The sequence below is a fragment of the Colossoma macropomum genome, unplaced genomic scaffold (genome assembly GCF_904425465.1).
Source record: "Colossoma macropomum unplaced genomic scaffold, Colossoma_macropomum, whole genome shotgun sequence".
NCBI classification, from domain to species: Eukaryota; Metazoa; Chordata; class Actinopteri; order Characiformes; family Serrasalmidae; genus Colossoma; species Colossoma macropomum.
This window is the reverse complement of record NW_023494799.1, coordinates 31,044,805-31,069,106: the sequence shown is the minus strand read 5'-3', so window position 1 is coordinate 31,069,106 and position 24,302 is coordinate 31,044,805. Positions and strand designations below refer to the sequence as shown.

Sequence of the window (24,302 nt, the reverse complement as noted above, 5' to 3'; positions counted from 1 at the left end):
AGGATTAGCTACGCTAAATAGCAGGAGAGAAAACAAGATGTCTATCAGAAGCTAAGGAACGTTACACTGGGCCCACTTTGCAGAACATGTTCTGGCAAACATCAAATTTACACTAAAATAACTTGTTCAGTGTCTGAAGTTTGCTTCTTTAGGTTTGCACTGTAGCTACATTAGCCAAAGTAGCTAAAAGGTAATGCAGACTTATAGCCACCAGTGTTGAGAGTATGTATAATAGTGGACAGTAGTACTGATAAGATTCAGACTGAAAGATGGCTGTTTCAGCTACAGTACTGTGCAAAAGTCAGAAGCCACACTTTTTAAATTTCTAAGGAAAACAACCTTTAAGTACATCAGTGTCAGAAAAACAAGAAACTACATATAATATCAAATATGTCAGTATTTATTTTGTCCATGCTTTACTTTAGTTCACACTAGAGCTACTCTAACTCCTCCATGCTTCCTGTCTCAAAACCAACTAGTTACAGCTATGTTCTCCCAACAAAAGCTGTTCCTAAGGGTCTCACTGACATTATGTTCCCCTTCAAAAAGACGCTAACATTCGTACAAGCAGCTACCCAAACTCACCTTAGCGTCCTCATTCATTTCTATCTCATGTGCATCTAAACAGGCTAAAAGAGAAATTTCTGAGGTGATTAGATATAAGATTATCAACTGGTATGAGGCAGGAGAAAGTCAAAGGGAAGGAAGTGATAAAACAGAAGTTTCCAAAACTGGAGTTCGAATTATTAAAAAATGCGAAGAAAATGAGACTCCTAACAACCAAGCAAGACCTGGTAGATACCAAAACTATTCCCATCAGATAAACAGTACTTAAAGCTTTCATCTTTTAGAGAGAGGAGATCTGAAAAAGTCCACAGGTGTTTCTGTCCATTCTTCCACTGTGAGAAGACAACTTAGCGCTATGGGTCTGAAAGGATGTGTAGCTGTCAAGAAGCTGTTACAGAGAAAAGAAAAAGGACCAAAAAGATGAATTCTGCACTTGATCACCGAAACTGGACATCTGAAATGCGGAGTAAGGTTTAATGGACTGATGAGAGCAAATTTATAGCTGGGATCATGTGGACTGTGAGAAGCAGAAAACGCAACCAACTATTAAGACTGGAGATGTGGGAAAAACCATCCCTGCGGATTTCCTTAACAAAAACCTGAAAGCGTGTCTTCTGAAAAGAATAAAAGCTGTAGTAGAGGTAAATGGTGGGCATAAAGTGGACACTAAATGTATGGAGTTTATTTTGTGCCGAAATGTTTGAGAGAAGATCCTGATGTTTTAGAGAGGAATGTTCCGGTTTGAGAGGGCAGCGCTGCTCTGAGCGCGCAGCTAATGAACTTGAACGCACTTGTCAGCACGAAGTGCAGCAGGTAAACACCTCCGGATTTGCTCAACAAAACACTCTGGTTTCATTCAAAACTTGAAAATCTGCACAACAGTACATTTCCCTTTCAGAACTTGCACGTGCAAAACACTCCGGTTTTCACTCAAAACTGGAAAACTTGCTCAATGGTGCTCTTCACCTTCAAAACTCGCACGTGCGCGCAAATCATTTCTGCTCGGCTCTCAACTTTCACATCTGCTCGCTGTAAAATGTCCGAATGTTTGTGTCAAAACTCCAGCCAATCGGAACTGCCGAGGGGCGTTTCCTATCAGCGCGCCAATCATGGCGTCTTTTCTTAAGCAGCTTTAGGCCAGTTGGTCAAGGCACGTTCGTGGCTGTGGTATTGAGTCGGCTAGCGCGCTTGTATCCTTGACATTAGCTAGATGGCTTATAGCTTTCTAGTAGCAAATGAACAGAAATGATTTATCAGTAATACTCTGTCATAAATAATAACGTATTAACCTAACTAACATCGGTAGCTCGGCCATTTGTTTCCTAACAGAGGCTTAACGTTAGCTAACTTCAAGAAAATAGCTTAACATTAGTCAACTAAGCTGACGTTAGCAAGGTTTCTTTAACTGTAGCTCACAATGTCTAACAGTGTTCTATTGAAAAGTCTTAACTCTCCTATAGCGCTTGTCTTCATAGGCTCATCTTGTTAATCCTGTATATTTATCTTGTATAATGGCGTCACCAAAAACTAATACTGATGCCATGCAGTTTTATATGGACAAAAACCCTCTTTTCAGTGAGTACAGGGAGTAATATTATTCCTTCTGTTTTGTTTTTTAGACATAATACTGTACTTCTTTTTCTAAGGCCCATACATAATGTATTTTCCTGTTGTTATTTAGCATCCATCAACAGGAGGTTGGTTTGAAGCCAAATGTCAGTGTGCTATGATAACCTAAACTTAGTGTCCAGGATATTAACTCCATTAACACATTAAAATGCTAACAACAGATGATAAGTCAGCCAATTAAGTCTTTTAACAGTAAGTTTCAGAATCATGCGGTTTTTATGTTAGGGTTTTACAGTATACTGCTTATTCAAAATGATTGGTGGAAATACAGAGATGGTAGCAAAGAAAATGAGAAGAAAATCCCTTATATTTATAGTTTGTGTGCTTGATTTTTTTTTTTTTTTGATTTTTAACCCAATTATCTACCCAATTTAGTCGTCGCCAATTCCACCCGCTAGTTAGGACTCCCCCAATCACACGATACTATCAACGCTAGGAGGGCGAAGGCTAACACAGGCTTCCTCCGAGACTTGTGAAGCGCCACCGCATCTTTTCGAGCTGCCGCTCACGCAACGTCACTGGACAGCTGAACGCGCTCGGAGGAAAGCGCCAACCGTCAGATCTGTTACGTCAGCTAACAGACGCCTGCGCTGACTAGCATCGAGTTAAGTGATGGGGGAGAAGGGGGGGCATCCTACCCAGAGAGAGCGAGGCCAATTGTGCTCTCTTGGACTCCCGGCTACGGATGGCTGTAGCATCACCAGGGATCGAACTCGCGATCTCCTGATGATGCTTGATATTTTTAATCAATGATTTACAGTAACCGATGTGTGAACATCATACAGAGGAAAATACATTATGTATGGGCCTTAGAAAAGAACTACAGTGTTATGTCTAATAAACAAAGTAGGAGGAACCATGTTACTCCCTGTACTCACTGAAAAGAGGGTTTTTGTCCATATAAAACTGCATGGCATCAGCATTGGTTTTTGATGACGCCATTATACAAGATAAATATACAGGATTAACAAGATGAGCCTATGAAGACAATCGCTATAGGAGAGTTAAGACTTTTCAATAGAACACTGTTAGACATTGTGAGCTACAGTTAAAGAAACCTTGCTAACGTCAGCTTAGTTGACTAATGTTAAGCTATTTTCTTGAAGTTAGCTAACGTTAAGTCTCTGTTAGGAAACAAATGGCCGACCTACCGATGTTAGTTAGATTAATACGTTATTATTTATGACAGAGTATTACTGATAAATACTACTAGATAAATACTAGAAAGCTAAAAGCCATCTAGCTAATGTCGAGGATACAAGCGCACTAGCCGACTCAATACCACAGCCACGAACGTGCCTTGACCAACTGGCCTTAAGAAAAGATGCCATGATTGGTGCGCTGATAAGAACCGCCCCTCGGCAGCTCTGATTGGCTGGAGTTTTGACACAAACATTCGGACATTTTACAGCGAGCAGATGTGAAAGTTGAGCGCGCGCTGTGGAGCTGAGAGCAGAAATGATTTGCGCGCACGTGCGAGTTTTGAAGGTGAAGCGCACCATTGAGCAAGTTCTCCAGTTTTGAGTGAAAACCGGAGTGTTTTGCACGTGCGAGTTCTGAAAGGGAAATGTACTGTTGTGCAGAAGTTTTGAATGAAACCAGAGTGTTTTGTTGAGCAAATCCGGAGGTGTTTACCTGCTGCACTTCGTGCTGACAAGTGCGTTCAAGTTCATTAACTGCGCGCTCAGAGCAGCGCTGCCCTCTCAAACCGGAACCATTCCTCTTTCAAACATCAGGATCTTCTCTCAAACATTTCGGCACAAAATAAACTTCATATAAATGCACTAAAGACTGGAAAATACTAGTAATATTATTGGTAGTTGGGTCTTTTACGTAATTTTCTGTTAAAATTCCAGGGAACACAGAATAAAGTATCAAAAACTTCAGTGTCATATCAAATATCCAGCAAAGCCTGAATAAAAAATATAAGATCTAAATATAATACAAATTGCTGATCAGACCTATCTGAGAACTGTGTGGGTGTGGCTAATGAGCAGTTTGATTTACAGCTGTCCAACACTTCTAGCTTGCTCCGCCTCTCATACAGAGCTAAAATCATTATCCAGGTTTTATGTGACGGTAACTGGACCAAAAAAGTCTTGGGCGGAATGTGTAAGCTTTTGTTTGTCCTGCATTAGCTTTAGCTTGCTAAGTTTCCCTGACTCTGAAACTGCTTTGTGTGGGTGGGGCAAGAGATGTCAGCCTTGTGATTGGTAAAAGGAATGCTTACGGAAGTGTTACCCAAGATTGGGACCACCCAGTTTACATCCACAGGAGAGAAATGTGGTGAAATATATCAGTCATTTATTGGTCATTGGAATATTATTCAAATTTATTCATACACTATGTTGCCATCCAAATCATTGAATTCAGGTGTTCCAATCACTTCCATGGCCACAGGTGTATAAAACCTAGGCATGCAGACTGCTTCTACAAACATTTGTGAAAGAAGGGGTCGCTCTCAGTAGCTCAGTGAATTCCAGTGTGGTACCGTGATAGGATGTCGCCTGTGCAACAAGTCCAGTCGTGAAATTTCCTCACTACTAGATATTCCGCAGTCACCTGTCAGTGGTATTATAACAAAAGTGGAAGCGTTTGGGAACGACAGCAACTCAGCCACGAAGTGGTAGGCCACGTAAAATCTGGCAATCTGATGGACGAGTCTGGGTTTGGCGGGCGAACAGTACTTGTCTGACTGCATTGTGCCAAGTGTAAAGTTTGGTGGAGGGGGGGATTATGATGTGGGGTTGTTTTTCAGGAGTTGAGCTTGGCCCCTTAGTTCCAGTAAAAGGAACTCTTAATGCTTCAGCAGACCAAGAGATTTTGAACAATTTCATGCTCCCAACTTTGTGGGAACAGTTTGGGGATGGCCCCTTCCTGTTCCAACATGACTATGCACCAGTGCACAAAGCAAGGTCCATAAAGACATGGATGAGCGAGTTTGGTGTGGAAGAACTTGACTGGCCTGCACAGAGTCCTCACCTCAACCCGATAGAACACCTTTGGGATGAATTAGATTGGAGACTGCGAGCCAGGTCTTGTTGTCCAACATCAGTGTCTGACTTCACAAATGCAGTTCTGGAAGAATGGTCAAAAATTCCCATAAACACACTCCTAAACCTTGTGGAAAGCCTTCCCAGAAGAGTTGAAGCTGTTATAGCTGCAAAGGGTGGGCCAACATCATGTTAAACCCTATGGATTAAGAATGGGATGTCACTCAAATTCATATGCGTGTAAAGGCAGACGAGCGAATACTTTTGGCAATATAGTGTATGTAGTACATGTTTACTGTTTGCCTGCAAGAACAAGATTAACCTAATTAGAAAGAAAACTCAGATTTAGGTTCCCTGGGCCTTTAATGGATGAATAACTTTTACTTTTCAGTACTTGCTTTTACTGAAAATAATGTAAACAAAAATGTAGTCTTTGCACTGTATGCAATGTACTTTTGTCCATAGACAACAGTATGTCATACACTATCAGAAATGATTTAGAACCGTTTGCAAGACACTAAACTCGTTGTGAGCTTTCACTACTCGTTAGCTCCATTAGCTTTGTAGCTCCAGTGCAAAAGTGAAGACGCAGTTTTCCAAAACCAAACATATCTTGGCTGATCAACTGCATTTGGGTTAAAACAGAAATTGTTTGTTTTATTTTTGGCCGATTCATCACTTTAAACCCTCAACTCAGTATAGACTGACCAGCTGTGTTCATAACTGTAACTCAACAAAGCAGCTTTGTAATTGATCCTTTAGGTTCATATGTTATTTCAGATTTTTACTGTAATGTGGGCTGTAAGATGTTAACCAGGGTATGTTTGTAGAACCACAACAACAGCACCAAAGTAACACTGCACTCTACTTCTCTAGGAAGCTGGAAGAGGCTTTTAAAATAATGAGCTACAATTAGACTTCTGATAGCTGAGACAATGCCAAAGCACACATGAAGCATACTGACGCGCTTCACCAAACCTCACTGGGACAGGAATAGAGCCTTCTTCCGTCACCACATGACTCACAGGGTAATGTAAATGATGGCCTCTGTAGATCATTAGTGTAACATGTTGAAAAGCAGGAAAGCTCAGCACTGAGCAGGCACTACAGTCATTCACTGGGGTTTTCTTCCATTAGCTGTTTTAAGGGAATTAACCTCATTGCTGTCTGCACATCTGTAGCATAGAGTCAGTGACCATAACATATAATTTCCCTGAACCTAGAAGCTGAAGCACCTGCCCACTGACCTCTATTGTGAGTGAGTTTTGAGTCAATGGGTTTTCAGATCTTTTCTAAGATCAAGGAAAAGTGTTAATATTATGGTAACTGACCATATGCTACAGCTGCAGCAAATACAGATGAGGCTCAAAAAAGTTGAAATATTCATTTTAGCTTAATTTTTTTCCAGTATGAGTGCCTGCAGCATGCTTTTGTGTCTGCCTTAGGAACCTTAAGGAATCAAATACGTGTGAGGATTATTCTAAAGCCTTGAGCACTTTTCCCACATCCTCCACTCATTAGCTCAGTGATCCTATTAGAGTAGCATTGGAATGGTCCATAGCATATTAACATTGAATAATAACAAATACATAGGTCCAAAAGTATCTATACACCCTTTATAATTAGTGAATTCTGCTACTCTTTAAGGTGCACCATTGCTTTGCACTCTGGAGCAGCCACACTTAAGCCTGAGGTCATCATGCCCAATGTCAAGTGTTGGTTATAGGGGTATGAAGCCTCCCAGCACTGGGCTGTGGAGCAGTGGAACTGCATTCTCAGTAATGATGAAGCTCCATCCAATACCTTCAGGATGAGTTGGAGTGATCTAGAACTGAGGATTTACCATCAGTACCTGACTTCACTAATGCTCCTGTGGCTGAATGGAATCAAATCCTCACAGCTATGTTCCAAGATCTAGTGTAAAGTCTTCCTACAAGAGTAGAGGCTGTTTCTGCAGCATAGAGGGACAAACTCACTACTAATAATCTTAATGTCAGAAGAAATGCTGGATGAGCAGGTGTCTTTTTAACTTTCGGACATATAAATCAGTGTCTGTCTCAGTGCTCACGTGTCTTCCTTTGATTGTAATTCAAGTAGAAATATCATATTGCTGTGTATAAATGTCATACTTACTCCATTTCAGACAGCATCAAGCTCTATGAGCCATTTATTGCAGTTTAACCCGTCATCAGAATCAGAATCACTTTATTTCACTAAGTGTTACACATACAAGGTTTGTCTTGGTGAGTGCACACATGTAGGACGGGTAACATACTGAACACCAGACAAGACAAGCACACAGACTATTGACAAATATTTCTCTAAATGATCAATAAAATACAAATACAGTGAATAGAATAAAGTAATAATAGTGGAGAGGCCATTACCAGGCAATTTTAAAAGGGCATTTCTTTGCACTGCATGTGTAAGATTATTATGATCATGCTTATGGTGGTAAAGAAGATGAATTATTCTCATTTTTGTTATTGTTGTTGTTTTTCATTTTGAGGGATAAGTAAGAACATAACATAAAATAAGGTCATCATACACGACAAAAGGAAACAAGGTGTCCCAAATATATATATATATATATATATATATATATGCTGTTTACACTTCTCTGCATACTTTGTTAGCCCCCTTTTAGCCTGTTCTTCAGTGGTCAGGACCCCCATGGACCCTCACAGAGCAGGTACTATTTGGGTGGTGGATCATTCTCAGCACTGCAGTGACACTGATGTGGTGGTGTTGTGTTAGTGTGTGTTACGCTGGTCTGAGTGGATCAGACACAGCAGTGCTGCCGGAGTTTTTAAACACCTCAGTGTCACTGCTGGACTGAGAATAGTCCACCAACCAAAAATATCCAGCCAACAGCGTCCTGTAGGCAGCATCCTGTGACCACTGATGAAGGACTAGAGGATGACCAACACAAACTGTGCAGCAGCAGATGAGCTATCGTCTCTGACTTTACATCTACAAGGTGGACTGACAAGGTAGGAGTGTCTAATAGAGTGGACAGTGAGTGGACACAGTGTTGAAACCCCAGCAGCACTGCTATGTCTGATCCACTTGTAAGTGCACCTATATAGTAAGTGGAGCTGATAAAATGGACAATGAGCATAGAAACAAGGAGGTGGTCATAATGTTATGCCTGATCGGTGTATACGCGTAATTATTTTTACAATTTCTTAAAACTATTTCAGGAGCATTAGGTTTTATTTCAGCAATACAATTATTCAGCTTTTCTTCCATGTGGTACTTGAAGTCATTTTTATAATGTGAAAACAAGAACTATTGAAATAATGTACAAATTGTCTTTTTACCCAGATGGGGAATCAAACCTCAGTCTTACATGTGAAGGGCAGTAGTGTTATCCACTACATTGTACTAACCAGCATCACTATATTGTCCTAGACAATGTTTTACCAGCCATTGTTTAGCAAATGTTATTGTTTAATTGATATTTTAGATGTTTATTCATTAAATACCTACTGAGTAGTGAATTTCTACATCCTAAATCTACATCTTCTGCATCTGTGCTGCTCTTCAGCACCGCGGACAGCGATCTGTCGTCTCTGTAGTGAAAGACTCGCTTCTGAAGCTCCATACTGGGTGATCGAACTTTATACAGCTGATCTGCACAGATAGTAAATATTTTCTATTGATCTGCGACGCTGTCCACTCTAATCTTTGTCACTGGACTTCCACCTGCTGGAGGGGGTTAGCTGGATTACCGAGGCTTCACGTCACCATCTCGGGCTGCAGGCAGCGGCGCGCGGTATTTATAGTGAGGATTTACACACTTCGTGTGTGTGTGTGTGTGTGTGTGTGTGTGAGCAGCAGGGTGTCCTAAACGGCTCAGGAGCTTTTAACAGCCGCTCTTCGCCTCCTTCCCTCTCCGGTCATTCATGCCCGAGGAGCGCCGAGGCTCGCGCTGCCAGCATGTCTCTGATTCCGCCACAGGTGAACATTCCGTGGAGGAACAACAACTTCAGCCTGACCAGCAAAGACCCTCCGCTTTCTGACCAGGGCGAGACCATCATAGGAGTATACCTGCTGCTGCTGGGTGAGTTTCAGCTCATCGAGCTTGTGTTTATCCGCAAAGTTTTCGTCCCGGTGATTTTATCTTCTTTAGAGATGCTTGTCTGGATGAAGTCAGGGTAAATATGATGTTTTGGTGACTGTATGCTGTGACATGCCAGCCGTTTCAGTGCCTGTTTCAACAACCGATTTCTACACTGTAAAAAAGAGCTGCACTGAATTTAGGCTACTTAATTCAATTGTGTATAATATTAATACATGAATAAAACAGCAGCACAATGTAAAAGTGTCGAGTTGATCTTGTAATAGTTTATTCATGTGGAAACGATGAACACGTGAATCAAGCATTACTTTTCGTAGCAGACAGTGTTGGAGTGGCTTCAATGTCAATCAATCTATCTATCTATCTATCTAATGTGTTTTTTTTACTTCATATATATATACAAAGTTAAGTCTTAGAAGTTGGTTGCATTTTCTACTTTTCACAATCATAGTAATCCCAGCCACATTCAGTAATGTTGAGGTCTGGACTGGCGTGGTCAGTCCATTGTTTAGAGAACATTAGCAGCTTCTTTGTTTGATTTGCACATTTTTTTTTCCTTTTTTGTCTATTAACTTTTCTCAGTAAGGGCTTCTTGACAGTTACACATCCTCTCAGACTCATAGTGTTGAGTGTCTTCTCACAGTGGAAGGATGGACAGAAACACCTGTGGATTTTTTCACATCTGAAGCAGCTTGATTTTCTCTTCTCTCTCAAAGATGAAAGCTTTGCTGCTTAACTGATGGTGAAAATTAGATTCTTAAGACCTTGAATTGATCTCAGAAGCACAGGGTCATGCTCATTTGAATCCTTCCTATGCTCTGGATTACCTGTAGGGCAGCTTTCAGGTCATTAGCGTCAGAGCAGTAGAAGCTGGCCTGTATTGTGGAAGACTTGCAGCTTATTTGTGGTTCTAGTGAAAGATGACTGAAGCTTGATGGCCTTCTCTGGGCTTAGCTAACAGAGCTATAGAGGGTTTGTTATTTGACTTGTATCTCAATGAACTGTTCATAGAATATTTCAGTTTTCAGCATTAATATTTTTTCAGGATTAACCCTTAAACTGCAGGCTTATTCTTCAGTTAACATCAGTAACTACTATATATTATTTGTTGACTATTGCAAAACTTGAGCACCTCTGGTCAAATTACATGTTGTGCAAATACATTAACACTCTGCACTCTACACAGAACATAAATAAGTAGGACATCTTTCTGCAAATTTCTGTACACAATACCTTTTTTTTCCCTGAATTTAGCATATTGGAAAAAATAAAACATATCAAATGTGCCATAACTTTTGCATAGGCCATATTTTATGTATTTTTCCCAATATGTGAAATTCAGCAAGAAGTAATTGTACATTAAAATATGCAGAAATCCTCTGAAGAGGATGTTAATATAAAAAAAGTAAATTGACCAGAGGTGCCCAAACTTTTGCAACTGTATGTAGTGATGAGAGTAAGGAATTGAGGTGCGTAAGACAAACATTTTCACTAATAATTATCCATTTAAATTCCAAAGAGGAAAAATAATCCTGGAGTCTAGTTCTTTGTTATATTTGTATTAAATATTTTGTGTTGTTAATTTGGCAGGTTGGCTGTCATGGTTTGGAAACAGCATTGTGATCTTCGTCCTCTTTAAGCAGAGGACGTCTCTGCAGCCCACAGATTACCTCACTCTAAACCTGGCTATATCCGACGCCAGCATATCCGTGTTTGGATACTCACGCGGGATCCTCGAAATCTTCAATGTGTTTCGGGACAACGGCTACCTCATCACATCCGTGTGGACCTGCCAGGTACGACACTGTGGGCTAAAGCATGAAGATCAGCTTTATAGAGGCCATATTATACATATTTCTTGGATTACATTTTCCTCTTGAGGTCCCTTATTGACACTTGTGTGGTTTTATGTAGCAAGAACTGTCATAGTTCAATTTTACATAACCAATTTCCAAGCTCACATCACTCACTGTATCTTTAAGACTGATTTTTGCAAATAAGCTCTATTCTGATTGGCTGCCATGTACTGTGTTTCATTCAAAAGGCAGTTGGCACTGAAACACCTTACAACTTCAGCATGAATGGGTGGAACTAAACTGATGTAGGCTGAATAGGTTGAATATATGAAAATATGTTGTTTTTTGTTAAGTAAAAAAACAATAAATTCAAATAGTAAATAGTTTTGAAACTTGAACAGTGTTTACATACTACATCAAACTCTGTGATATCATGGAAAATTATATTTTCCCTGCATTTTTGAAGTGAAAGAGTTTGACACTTTTTGCAAACACTGTTAAAGTGTCAAAACTATTCACTCCCAAGTCAATATGGTCCATATATGGAAATTAATAAACTGCCCTTTTTGAATTTACTGTTTTTTTTATTCACTGCCCCAGTCTGGACAGTCCAGATACTGAAACTATGCTACGATTTGAATAAGTTGTTTTTGGGATGTCACTCGTTCTTTTACATTTTTCTGCCTATTCAACTTAAAACAGCTTAACCTCGCCCACTCACGCTGAAGCTATGAAGAGCGTTTCAGCCCAGCTTTTTGAATAAGACACAGTATAGAACAGCCAATCAGAACAAAGATCATTTACATATATATCAGTCTTAAAGTAACAAAAACAGCCTGTTTATTTCTAAGGGATAAAGAATAGTTGGTAAATGGTCTTGTAATGTTGATTATAACTGTTTTTGGTGTAAAAACCTACCCAAATGTCATAAACAGACCCCAGGAGGAAAAAATACAAGGAAAATGCAGGGAATGGGCCCTTTAAACAAACCATCCAACCTGTTGGTTTTCAGAAACATCAAAGGCCTTTCCTTGCTGTCTGAAGCTGGTTGTTCAGAAAGACCAGACAAAATCATGTTTTGTCTGGATTTAGACAAACATTGTCATTACCTTCAGATGGTTCTCAATCCATGGCTCTGTTAATAAGCCATTAGCACAGCTAGTCTCATTCAAAGAGAAAGCTGGATGTCCTTTTTGCACTTTAACACGTCTTTTAGCTGCGGGACTCAGGGTGTGGTGTTGGCAGTGCTAATGCGTCCTAATTTCACAACCTGTTAAAAGCAAAGTGATGAAGGGACTCATTTGTACTCATTGACAGGTGCAGAATGGATCAGTGAATAATGACGTTTCTATGAATAACCGTGAGATTACGGCTTTAGAGCAGAGTTCATACCAGTGGATAGGTAATTTGTCAGTAGCACTGCGTATAATTTATCAAAGTGAGTAATGTTTTTTCGTTCTGTACAGACGATCTGTGAAAAAGTGAGTAGCAGATGTTCTGAGCTTGAGTGCTTGGGATCTACACCGTAACACCATTACACCATGGTGTCAGAGCTAAACAGTAAAAAAGGTTTTAAAATAAGAACTGTAATATCTGAACATTTGTTAAAGGGAAATTCCACCAATTTTACAAAATTGGTGTATACCTCAATGGCAGAGATGTAAATAAAGTCGTTCAGTGTGGTTTGATGTGAAATTATTTATTATAGAGAAACTTACCAACTCACAGTGGTGGTGATAGGCAGGGTTGCCCATAAGGAGCGAAAAGGGGGAAAGGTTTTCAGAGCCACTAGAGGAGGCATCACAGAGAGAAAACATTAGGGACCTTCACAACAGTATCAGAACCGATTGTGGCATATTTTAAAAGATCAGTATCACTTAAACCTGATCCAGTTTTGACCATGTCATGCTTTCTGGTATAAACTCAGTCTTTAGCAGTATCTGTGTTCATAATTGAGAGAAGGGACATATATTTCATATATAAACATATACAAACATATATGTGTAACACATATAGTTAACATAGAGTTATATGATAAAAAACATATATTTGCCAGCATCATGTAATATAAGGTTTTTTGTTAGTCCAAACTTGTGCATAAGACTCTATACATATGTATACAAATGTAAATAGCTCAACATATATGAAATACATTTAAATGTCATACTTTTAAATTAGAATATTAAGCCATATATCTCTATTGTGTCTTCCAAATACTTTCTAATGAAGTGAAAGTTAGTAAAAATGCAATAAAATCATTAAAACAGAAGGTATATTAAAATATTATTCACTGAAACATTTAAATAATTGAATATTTAAAAGCAAACAGGTATAGTAACAATTATAACTGTGGCTCCAGATATTATGTGCTCATTCTTCATCAGACATACATGTATGCTCCAAATGTTAAGCGCAATATTTGATACTTACATATATGTACACAGCATGTATGTACAGATATTCTGAAATATATGCCTGACCCTTTATGATTTATGTGCATGTATAGAACTGTCACATACGCACATTTGAAAAATGTAAAAAAAAAAATAAAAAAAAATCTTACTGCAGGAGTTAAAAGCAAATAGCACCCTAGAGTATCTTACCTAAAGAAGATTGGTACTAACTTTATTTGATGTGTGCACTGTACAGCGAGCATCTATAAAAATACGAATATCGGATTGGACTCTTGATCCGATTTCTTGGTCTGGTTCTCTGACTTCAGGTACGAGGCCCAAACAGTTTCTTTCCAGGGGCCCAGACTTGTCACAGTGATATGAAGCAGTGATCTTGATGTCTACAGCACAAATATACCACTTTTATTACTATCCAAAACCACCAGTGAACCTGTGTTCTGAGTTTTTATATGTAACAGTAAAAAAGAGGTTAATTTGAAAACAGTTTTCTTTGGACAATTTTGCCTTATATTATTTACATTATTTTGCCCTGCATGTGTCTCTAAGATTAGAAAAAAATACAGTTTAGGCCAAAATTTTATCTCAAAACAATCATAAAACGGCGTCTCAGGCATTTGGCAGTGTATTCATAACCATTTCATGTTATAACTTTTTGTGAGGGAGCTTTTAGAGGCATTAAACTCTTTAGATGACTGGTTCCTACACCTATCGCCACCACTGGGCACAATTCTGACTCAGTAAGTTTCAATAGAATGCAGCATCTCACATTAAACTCAGAAAGACTTTGTTTATGTCTGAATTTTTTGTTCATATTTCAATTCTGCAGAAAATTTGAAATATCATTGGACTTCCCCTTTAATTCCACAGTTTGGTTATAATCGTTATTTATAGTCTACTGATTTTGGTTGAATTTCTGTTGCCCACCTGTGAATAGGAAGTGTAAAACATTGTCTCCTGGCTGATTTATACTGCGCTTTTTCTACAATATTGAGATTGAGATTGATGTTTAATAGCAAATTGCTGAATTGCCCAAATAAGCAGATTAATCTGTTAATCTGCTCTGGCAGTCAGTGTCTGGAGAGAGAGAGAGAGTCTGAATTAGGGAGGATTACATACTGTAGGAACAGAATAGCCTCAGTCGGCTGATTCAGAGGTCGTGTGTTGGACAGGGAGAGCGCGGATATGCTTAGACATGACCAGTCAATCTGCCATTAAGCGTCCTGAGAGGATTCACATCTCCACTGCATGCTGATTATCTTGTTTGTTGTCATGACAGACCTATGCCACTTACAGAGGAAATAGCTCATATTTCTCATTTTAAAGGGGATCTCCACCGATTTTGCAACATTACTTTGCAATTCAATGGTTTAGATGTACACAAAATCATTCAGAGTGGTTTGGTGTGAAATGTGTCTAAATTCACGAGTCAAAATTTTTCACCATTGTAGTACTAGGAACCAGACGTCCTTATGTTTACAATTTAAATATCACAATTGTATCTGTTATCCTAAACGAACAGTGAACTAAGTTATTATATATCACGCTGATAATGGTAAAATTCCAAAAAATACATTTTCTTTGGGTACTATTTTTTCCATACAACGCCCTGCATGCACCTCACCGCCCTGTATGCATTTTGTGTTGTTTGGGTTGGTTGCATTTTGTGTTGTTTGGTCAGCAAAACTTATAGCTTATGTTAATATTCATCAGAGGTGCTGCGATAGATGGTTAACTGTTTACAATGGTGGTGAACTACCAGGATGCAAAAATAAATGGAGAAAACGGTATGATGTGTTTTTTATTTCGGTTGCTGTTACAAGTACCAGAAATCCTGAAGTTGTTGCTAATTGTTCTGCTAATGTTTTGAAACTACACACAAATACCAAAGTCAAACAACTCTACAAACTGAACTACTCAAGACTAAAAAAATGCAAAGCTGATTTCTTCAAATGCCAGTTGCTAAAACTGATGTTCTCTCTGTTGTATTTTCCACCACAGAGACTGGAATCCAGGTAAGAAATGCTTGTAAGTGAAATAAATTAATCGCAGTTAGCCACCATGCACATATCAATGCTAGCCGTTAGCTTACAACAGACTGTCAAAGTAGGCCAAGCAATAGGTATTTACCTCGCCAGGCTAGTTACAACAAAAGCATGTTAGCTCGCGCACATTGATCTCAGTTGAGAATGCGGTTTTGAGAGGAAACACAGAAATAATCCTGGAATAATTCTTTATACTAAAAATACATTTTAGGCCAAAACTTCATAATAAAACTATCACTAAACAATGTCTCAGGTATTAAGAAATGCATTCATAACTATTTTGTATAATAACTTAATGGGACGTAGCTTTTTTTTTTTAAATGTTTCAGATGTCTGGTTCCTAGTACTACAATGGTGAACAATTTTGACTCAGTAAATTCCTCTGGGAAGGAGCATTTCACATCAAATTACTCTGAATGATTTTGATTACATCTTAACCACTGAATGATTAAGTAATTATGCAAAATCGGTGGAGTTCCCCGTTTTTCCTCTTTTCCAAATTGTAGTCAATCAGCCAAGACATGTTTGGTGTCTGAGGTTTGCTTCTTTATGCTAGACTGAGTGGCTGGTAGCCTAGCAGTAGAACTGGTAAGCCAGTGACTAGAAGGTCACGAGTTAAAATTCTAGGACTGACTGGGTGTTCCTGCTGGTCCGTTTGACTCAAAATGACAAAGTAGAATCACTAAAGAATAACATAACACTGGAGCTGTGGGGTGAATGGAGATGTAACAATTCTCAGAATTCGATTTAATACATTTTTCAATATAGCAGAAACTGAAAATGTGCCATATGTTAAAATGTTTCCATGTTTTGGTTCTGCATTAGAGAAGTATGGTGCTGTTTATTGTGTTACACTCTAGAAACAAGTTAATATGTTAGCTCCAAGCTAACACACAAGCTAACATGCTAGTCATGATAGAGCAATATGATACAGTCTGCTGCAATGCAAATTGATACAGTTGAATACAGTACATTATATTGTTACATCCCTAGTGGCTAATGTAGCTACAAGTAATGGAAGCTTATCCTCATGGAAACTGCATGCCTGAATTATTACCTACTTGCCTCAAACTGTGTTGAATTGTTCAGGAACCTCAAATAGACTTGCTTATGTGGTTCCTTAGATTATATGTCATACTGTTCTCTATAAGAATGAACAATGTCTTTGAAGAATGTCTTCAAGCTCCACTCTTGCTTCAGATCTGTCCATCCTTCCACTGTGAGAAGACAGCTCAACGCTATGAGTCTGAAAGGATGTGTAGCTGTCAAGAAACACCTACAGACAAAAGAGAACAAAATTTCAAATCAAACACAGAAGCTGCTAGTCTTCTCAAAGACCTCAAAATCATCGAATGTGTTTGGGATTACTTGGATTGTGAGAAGCAGAAAATTGAACTAACTTCTAAGACTGAACTTTAGAGATGTGGAAAAATATCCCTGCAGATTTCTTTGAAAAACTGAAAGTGAGTCTCCTGAAAAGAATGGAAGCTGTGATAGAGAGACACTAAATACTGAAAAAAGATTTATATTTAGTTGTTGAGGCTTCTATTATTATTCTATTGCTATTTTTTTTTTTTTGTTTAATATAGTTATCTTTAAGTAATATAGTTTTTTTCCTGATTAAAAAAAAATCAATGTATTGTATTTAATGACCATTTTGACTGGAAATTAAATAAATAAATGGTAGTCCCTGACTTCTTCACAGTACTGTGTCTCTGTAAAATGTAAGAAATATAATAAATTGTTGGTTTATTAAATACACAGTTTTTCCAGCACTGTTAGATGTGAGAGACCTGGGACATTTCCCTTACGTTTAGCACCAGGCAGTCTCTAAATTGGCTTACTGAATCACAGCTTTTAGAGACCACAATTATAATCAGTTTCTGAATCGTGCTCAAACAGTCCATTAAGAACCAAGTGCTTTTACTTTTTGTGCATAATTGATTCGTCCATTTCAGGAGACAAATATGACAGCAAACCGAGAGACCCAAAAAACAGCACAGGAAGTGGTTTTGAACAAATAAGACCATTTGAGATAGCTGAGTTTTCTAAGAATAACTTAACCCTGTATTTAAAAAATCTGTATGCTTACAAGTGCTGACATGCTAATAGAGTTACTGGTGTGCCTTTGGATTGCCTGCTGAATGAACATCTCTCATTCAGTACTGTTATCTCTCATACAAGTTTTTGTGCCTTCTACAGGTTGATGGCTTCTTTACGCTGCTCTTTGGCCTGGGCAGTATCAACACGTTAACCACCATCAGCATCACCCGATACATCAAGGGATGCCACCCAAGCAAAGGTGAGGCGAGGAATCAGCAGCTTTGGCCTAAATTGGCCATGTAGGCTGCAATTAATTTCAATTAATGTCACTTTGTGCTGACGTATTAACTAAATGAACATACCTTTGCTGTCATAAGGAAAACTCTTATCTCCAAAACAGCAACTTTATAGGAGAAGGAAAAACATTCTTAAAGCAACACTATGTAGGATTTGGGGATTTGAAATATGCAATTGCCTCCCACGTGCGGAAGAACATTTTGTGCTTCAGACCCCCCCACGCGGTTGAATCTTGCATTGACAGAGTATTCGAAGAGAAATTTTTACATTATGTGTTTTTTTAAATAGTGTAAAAAAATAAAAAAGAGAAAAAAAATATTGATTAGTTTATTATGGCAGCAAATGCAATGCAGGTGTTTGCTGCTACATTCCCTCCAGAATTACTGGCACCCTTGGCCAAACCTTTGAAAAAATCTGATTTGAAAATACACTGAAATAATTTAATAAATTAAAAAAAAGATTATAGAAAGAAAGGATTTCTCATTTTTCTCAATTATTGACCACTTAAAATTTGTATGAACAGTTTTCAGAATTTGATTTAGACAATCTTGCATCATCTTAAAAACACTCTGTGGGTTGTAATTGAAATGTAAACATTTCATGATAAATTCTTTGAAAAGCATACATTTCAACATTAACAGGTATGAAGGATTTTTTCCCTCTCCTGTAATCTAGGGGTTTCAGTCATTCTGGATGCACTGTACAGTTCAGAGTTGGCCACATTACAGTAAAAATGGCAGTATAATTTCACGCTTTGTAGCTGCTTTTAACGACTGTGCCTTCTGTTCACAGCACACTGCATAACGAATGCCACTATAGGCATGTGTATCATATTCATTTGGATTGGAGCCGTGTTCTGGTCTGGGGCGCCGCTGCTGGGCTGGGGAAGCTACACAGGTCAGTATGACACTGGGACAGTGTTTGGGCAGTGTCTATATATACTCTCCATTCTCTTTATCAGAAATCTACCTTATAGGTCCACTGTGCAGGTGTACAACTACAGACCTCCTCTATGGCAGTGTGGACATGGTAGTGTGTGTGGTGCCGGTGTGACTATATCAGATATGTCACTGTCATTGCTAGCTTGAGAGTGCTAGGGTAGCTCTGAGATCAGAAACTGACCCCTGATGATGTCTGTAGCAGGGCCATGCGGAAAAGAAATACATGCAAAATTTGAAAATGTTAATAAATGGCCAGTTTTTTTTTTCCAAATATAAAAAATGTATGCAAAAATATTTTTCTTTTCTTTATGGGGTTATTCACTTCCAGTCCTGGAGGCCACAGTTAAAAGACACATCTAATTCAACTAATCTGTTACCAGGTTTAGTGGGCGCATTTGAGCATAGAAATCAGCCCTGCAGGACTGGGATAGAACATCCCTTCTCTGAAAAATGGCACACCACACAAATTGCACATGCCAGTATCTAACTGTACACCAGCAAGGTAGTGGTTTCTAATATAGTAGCTAAGGAGTGCATGCCTGTGTATTGTAAATGTGCCATAACAAGTATAAATGTTCCAGTTTATGCTTGTGACCTCCAGACTCCTCACAATAAAAAGGAGTTATGTCTGCACAGTTCTACCCAGTGAGGTAATACACAGCCTGTGCAGTATATGGGCCTTCACTGTGGGTCCAAATTAAAAGTGGCACCGATACAGAAGACCCTGCCCTGCCGATTCCCTGCTGTGCTTAAGTGTGATGACTGTGGAAAGTAGAAAGGAACTTTTTTCCTGATTACTTTTATTCTGACTTAATAGTATTCACCATGCTGCATAACCTTAACCTGTTTCTGCAGGCCCTGTGGTGGCCATTCCACTGGCGGAATGGAAATGCATTCAGAAATTTTTTGTTAATATAATAAAATTACATATTATTTTATCATAACACTGTTGTCAGATTGACTAAGACAGTGTCGTCTCTCTGTGTGGGAAATGTGACTGTGTTGAGCTGCTAGCAAGCAATAAGACGTGAAAGGAGAGGAGTGAAAACCCTCTGCTGTGAATCTGCAGTGTTTCTTCATATCAAAAAATCATGCACAACTGTCATAATAAACATAGCTTTTAAACACAATTAAATCACTTTTAATAAATAATGACTTGCATGCTTACCTATGAAGACGAAAGCCCATTTATGTTCGATTTTTAAATCACATTTCCAACCATATTCCATCCTTGTTATTCAAGAAAAATGCATGATACAAACAAACTGAGGGACCCCTAAAACAGGGGTTTAAATAACATAAAATATGTATTAATATTAATAATAAAGATATTTCAGCTTTTTTCTATGCCTTTTAATTTATTCTCAAACTAAGTCACTTTGTAAAATACGTCCTTCCTGCTTCTACAGATCGAGGGTATGGTACCTGTGAGATTGACTGGGCAAAAGCAAATTACTCCACCATCCACAAATCCTACATCATCACCATCCTCATCTTCTGTTTCGTCGTCCCTGTGCTGGTCATGCTCTTTTCCTACGTGTCCATCATCAACACGGTGAAGAGAGGAAACGCCATGTCTGCAGAGGGCGACCTGACAGACAGACAGAGGAAGATCGAGAGGGACGTCACCATTGTGAGTGTAATTTGTTCATCAGTGTTCTTGGTCTTCTATTTAATAAAGTGAAACATGGATATTATATGTGTCTAAGCAGATAGATATGCTTATCTTTCATGGCCAAAATTTTATAGCAAATGAACTAAACATCTACTTAAAGCAGTAATTCAGCAAAAAATTACATTTATAGAAGTTTCTTTATCCCAAATGTAATCAATCAGTCAAGATATGTTTGGTGTCTGAACTTTGCTTTTTTAGTTTTTCTGCAACAATGAGGTTATGCGGCTAACAGGTAATGGAAGCCGCACTAATTAGCATTGTGCTAAATGCACTTAGCATCATACAAAGTGCATGCCAGATCATCACACACTTACCACAGACTGTGTCAAGTTGTTAATCACAAATAAACTTATGTGGTTTCTAACACCATATGACTTCTGTTATCTATAAAAATGGACAAAAGCATACAACTAGTTGAGTCATAAAGATGCTACTACTGTTTAGCTGTATGATATACAGAAACATGTGGTGTTAGAAACCCTGAAAGTCTATTTGAGATTACTTAACAGCTCTAGACAGTTTGAGACTGTGACTGTGAGTGTCTGGTGATTTAGGTCTGCACAGTGCTAATTAGGGAGGTATTAACCTGACTTAATTGTTAGCTACATTAGCCAAACTTAGGGTGACCATATAATTTGTCACAAACAGTGACACTGGGGGCAGAGGGGTGGCACATGGCAGACTGTAGAAAGCAAATATCAAGACACTTCCATTTCAAAATAATAGCACTTACAGTTGACAGGGGCAGACCTAGCAGGGCAGAAATGATGAATTTCTTGTGGCAAAGGTGGCATCCTATGACAGTGCCATGTTTAAAGTCACTGAGCTCTTCAGTACGACCCATTCTGCTGACAGTTTTGTCTATATATGCTCGATTTTTTACACTTGTTAACAATGGATGTGGCCAAAACACCTGATCTCAATAATTAGGAAGGGTGTCTACATACTTTTGGCCATGTAGTGTATCTTAACTAATCAAATATATCTGAAGTAAGGGGAAAATTCTCACCAACCTGTGCCTAAAAATCCAGCAATAAATGACCTAATCCAATGGAAATTTTTCTTTGAATTCTGTAGGAGTAATCCAGTTGTCTTGCACTCTCTGTATTTCAGGTCTCTATAGTAATCTGCACCGCTTTCATCCTGGCTTGGTCACCGTACGCTGTAGTTTCCATGTGGTCAGCCTGGGGCTTTCACGTGCCCAGCCTGACCAGCATCTTCACCCGCCTCTTCGCCAAGTCGGCCAGCTTCTACAACCCCCTCATCTACTTCGGCCTCAGCTCCAAGTTCCGCAAGGACGTGAGCATTCTGCTGCCCTGCGCCAGAGAAGGCAAAGATGGAGTCCGGCTCAAACGCTACAAACACATCAGAGGGAAAGGAGATGGCCCGTCCCCGAACGTTCTGCGCCACAGGCCCAGAGTCGAGAGAGAGGAGAGGCATGGTCCAGCCCACCAAAACATGGAAAAGAAGCCCCAGCCTGGCGGAGAACCACCCATCCCCGCCCCCAGCCCTGACTCCGGGGTGGGCAGCCGCCCCCCGACACCTCCACCTGCCAATCAGGAGGTGTTCTTCATCGAGGTGCCCCAGGCATCTGAAACTCCAGAGTATGAGTGTGACAGACTGTAGGATGCTTGTTTCATTTGTAATTTTCTTTTTCCAGGTTTTATATGAACAATGATTGGATTTTCCCAGACAAAAATGAATTACTTGAGCAGTAGATCAGAAAGGATATTTTTGTATGAGATATCTGTAAGCATTAAAATATGAAAATAAAAGTTCTATTACAATTTTACCTCATTCTCTTCATCTATCTTTTCTATTCACCTCAAACAGAAACCTCCACAGAGCAGAGTTTTGGAATTATTTTTACATTGACAAGTTCTAGGTGTAGAAAATAGAAGATTTAAATCTATTACCATCTTAAGAAGCCTCACACTGTGACTTGTGTGCAGTATAAATAGTGGTGTTTTTCAGCATTACTGCAGAAAAAAGAACACAATTGCCATCAAAGTAATTATACCTACTATGATTATATAGTTACTATATATATACTGTAGGGTAATATACTGTAAGTTACTATACTTAAGTATTGTTTTGGATGACTTGTATGGCAAATTTATAACATCATGATACTTTTCACAATACATGATATGCATCATGATATTTAGGTTTGATAAACTGGGAAAGAAAACAAGTGCCACATTTAAAATGTACTATATTGCAAAGATTTTTCATTCTACATTTTACATACTGCACTGCATTAAAACAAGAATAATTATGCTCTCTTTGCAATGAAACATACATGATATCTTTGACATGCTTTGACAAAGCATATTGTGATGTTATCATGATACAGATAAAGACATAAATTAAAAAAATGAATATATTCACTTATGATTGCTTCTCATATGTTATAAATTTGTTGATCCTATAATGTATCATTTTGCTGTCTAACTACGCCCAGTCTGTGAGCAGCACAGCACCACCTGGAGCAGTAGGTGGTTAAGTGCCTTCTCCAAGTGCCCAACAAGAAATACCAGTCAGTCCTGAGATTTGAACCTACACTGTAAAAAAAGTCCATAAAAAAACAGAAAATGTACTAGCAAAAATGACCTTTTACGTAAAATAAACAGACTCTGTCACTCATTTCATGGAATATTCTGTTTAATTACAGTACATATTCTGCGCATATACAGGATCATTCCTTCACTTCATATATGGAAGATTTTGTCATTTTACAGATTTATCCACAAAAAATCACACACATTTCCTTCAACTCAAAAAAGAAAAACCTTTTATATCCCCCAATAAACCCAACCACTACGTCGGTCATATGCCTCACTGACAACTCACAGATGTAGTGATATTAACAACAGTATTGTTGATAATGTGCCAATAAACTGTGACTTTTTTGGGCTGTGGCATCCACACGATTCAAACGTGATACCCTGACAATAGAGCAAAACCTTACAAGTTTGCCTGTTGAGGGCTGGATTAGTAACTGCTGAGTTTAAAATCACCACAATGTTTACTTTTATCACAGCAAGCTCTAAGCAGTGGAGTAACAGGTGAAATACCCAGAATGCAACATGTGCTTGGAAATATGGAAAAGTAACAGTGAAATGCAGAAATGGAAAAATTCTGTTTAAATTATACAGAGGAATAACCTGTAAATAACCAACTGATGGGTGGCTCACCTCTCCAACCGCTACCATATGTCCATGTCTCACTCCCAAAATGAAACATCTTTCATTAAGTTAAGACATAAGTTCAAAATTCCAACCAAACTAATGTCAATATAAAATGGAACTGCACACAACTATGCTGATTTGTCTTTGTGCGAGGACCAGTACTGCACATTAGTCACTGCATGACACACCACCGCATGTTTAAAAATAGATACTTTTTCACATTCTCTCAAGTATATTTTTCCGCTTTTAATTAGTAAGGTTTTGACTCAGTACCCAGACTTTTACTTCTGTATAATTTCTCTAAAGTTTTTCACCCTGATTGTCACTATATGAAATGAACCAAGCTCTGTTGGTTAAAGCAACAGTTTAACCAACAAATCTACCAAAGCAAACAAAAAAACAAAACCCCCAAAAACAAATAACTTACACATATTTCCTATTACCACAAATGTAATTAATGAGTAATGAAATGTTTGGTGTCCACTTTTTTTAAAGTTTGCTGGCACTGTTATCAGACAACACTTGAGCAAGCAGATCCGGTTCTAAAATGAGAGATGTTTGAAGCCGTTGTAAAATACTTTTGGCATATGCAGTCAAATTGTAAATATGTCATTATATGGCAATACGTCA

The 24,302-nt window shown here is 38.6% G+C and overlaps 1 protein-coding gene across 1 annotated transcript; it reads left to right on the top strand.

Moving 5' to 3' along the window:
* The first annotated feature begins 9,131 nt into the window (after positions 1 to 9,131).
* On the top strand, positions 9,132 to 22,431 carry opn6a (opsin 6, group member a). The gene is made up of 6 exons (XM_036586073.1): positions 9,132 to 9,255; positions 10,864 to 11,069; positions 17,728 to 17,827; positions 18,658 to 18,762; positions 20,216 to 20,439; positions 21,595 to 22,431. The coding sequence occupies exons 1-6, from the start codon at positions 9,132 to 9,134 to the stop codon at positions 22,105 to 22,107; spliced, it is 1,272 nt and encodes a 423-aa protein (XP_036441966.1). The 3' UTR covers positions 22,108 to 22,431.
* The last annotated feature ends 1,871 nt before the right edge of the window (positions 22,432 to 24,302 follow it).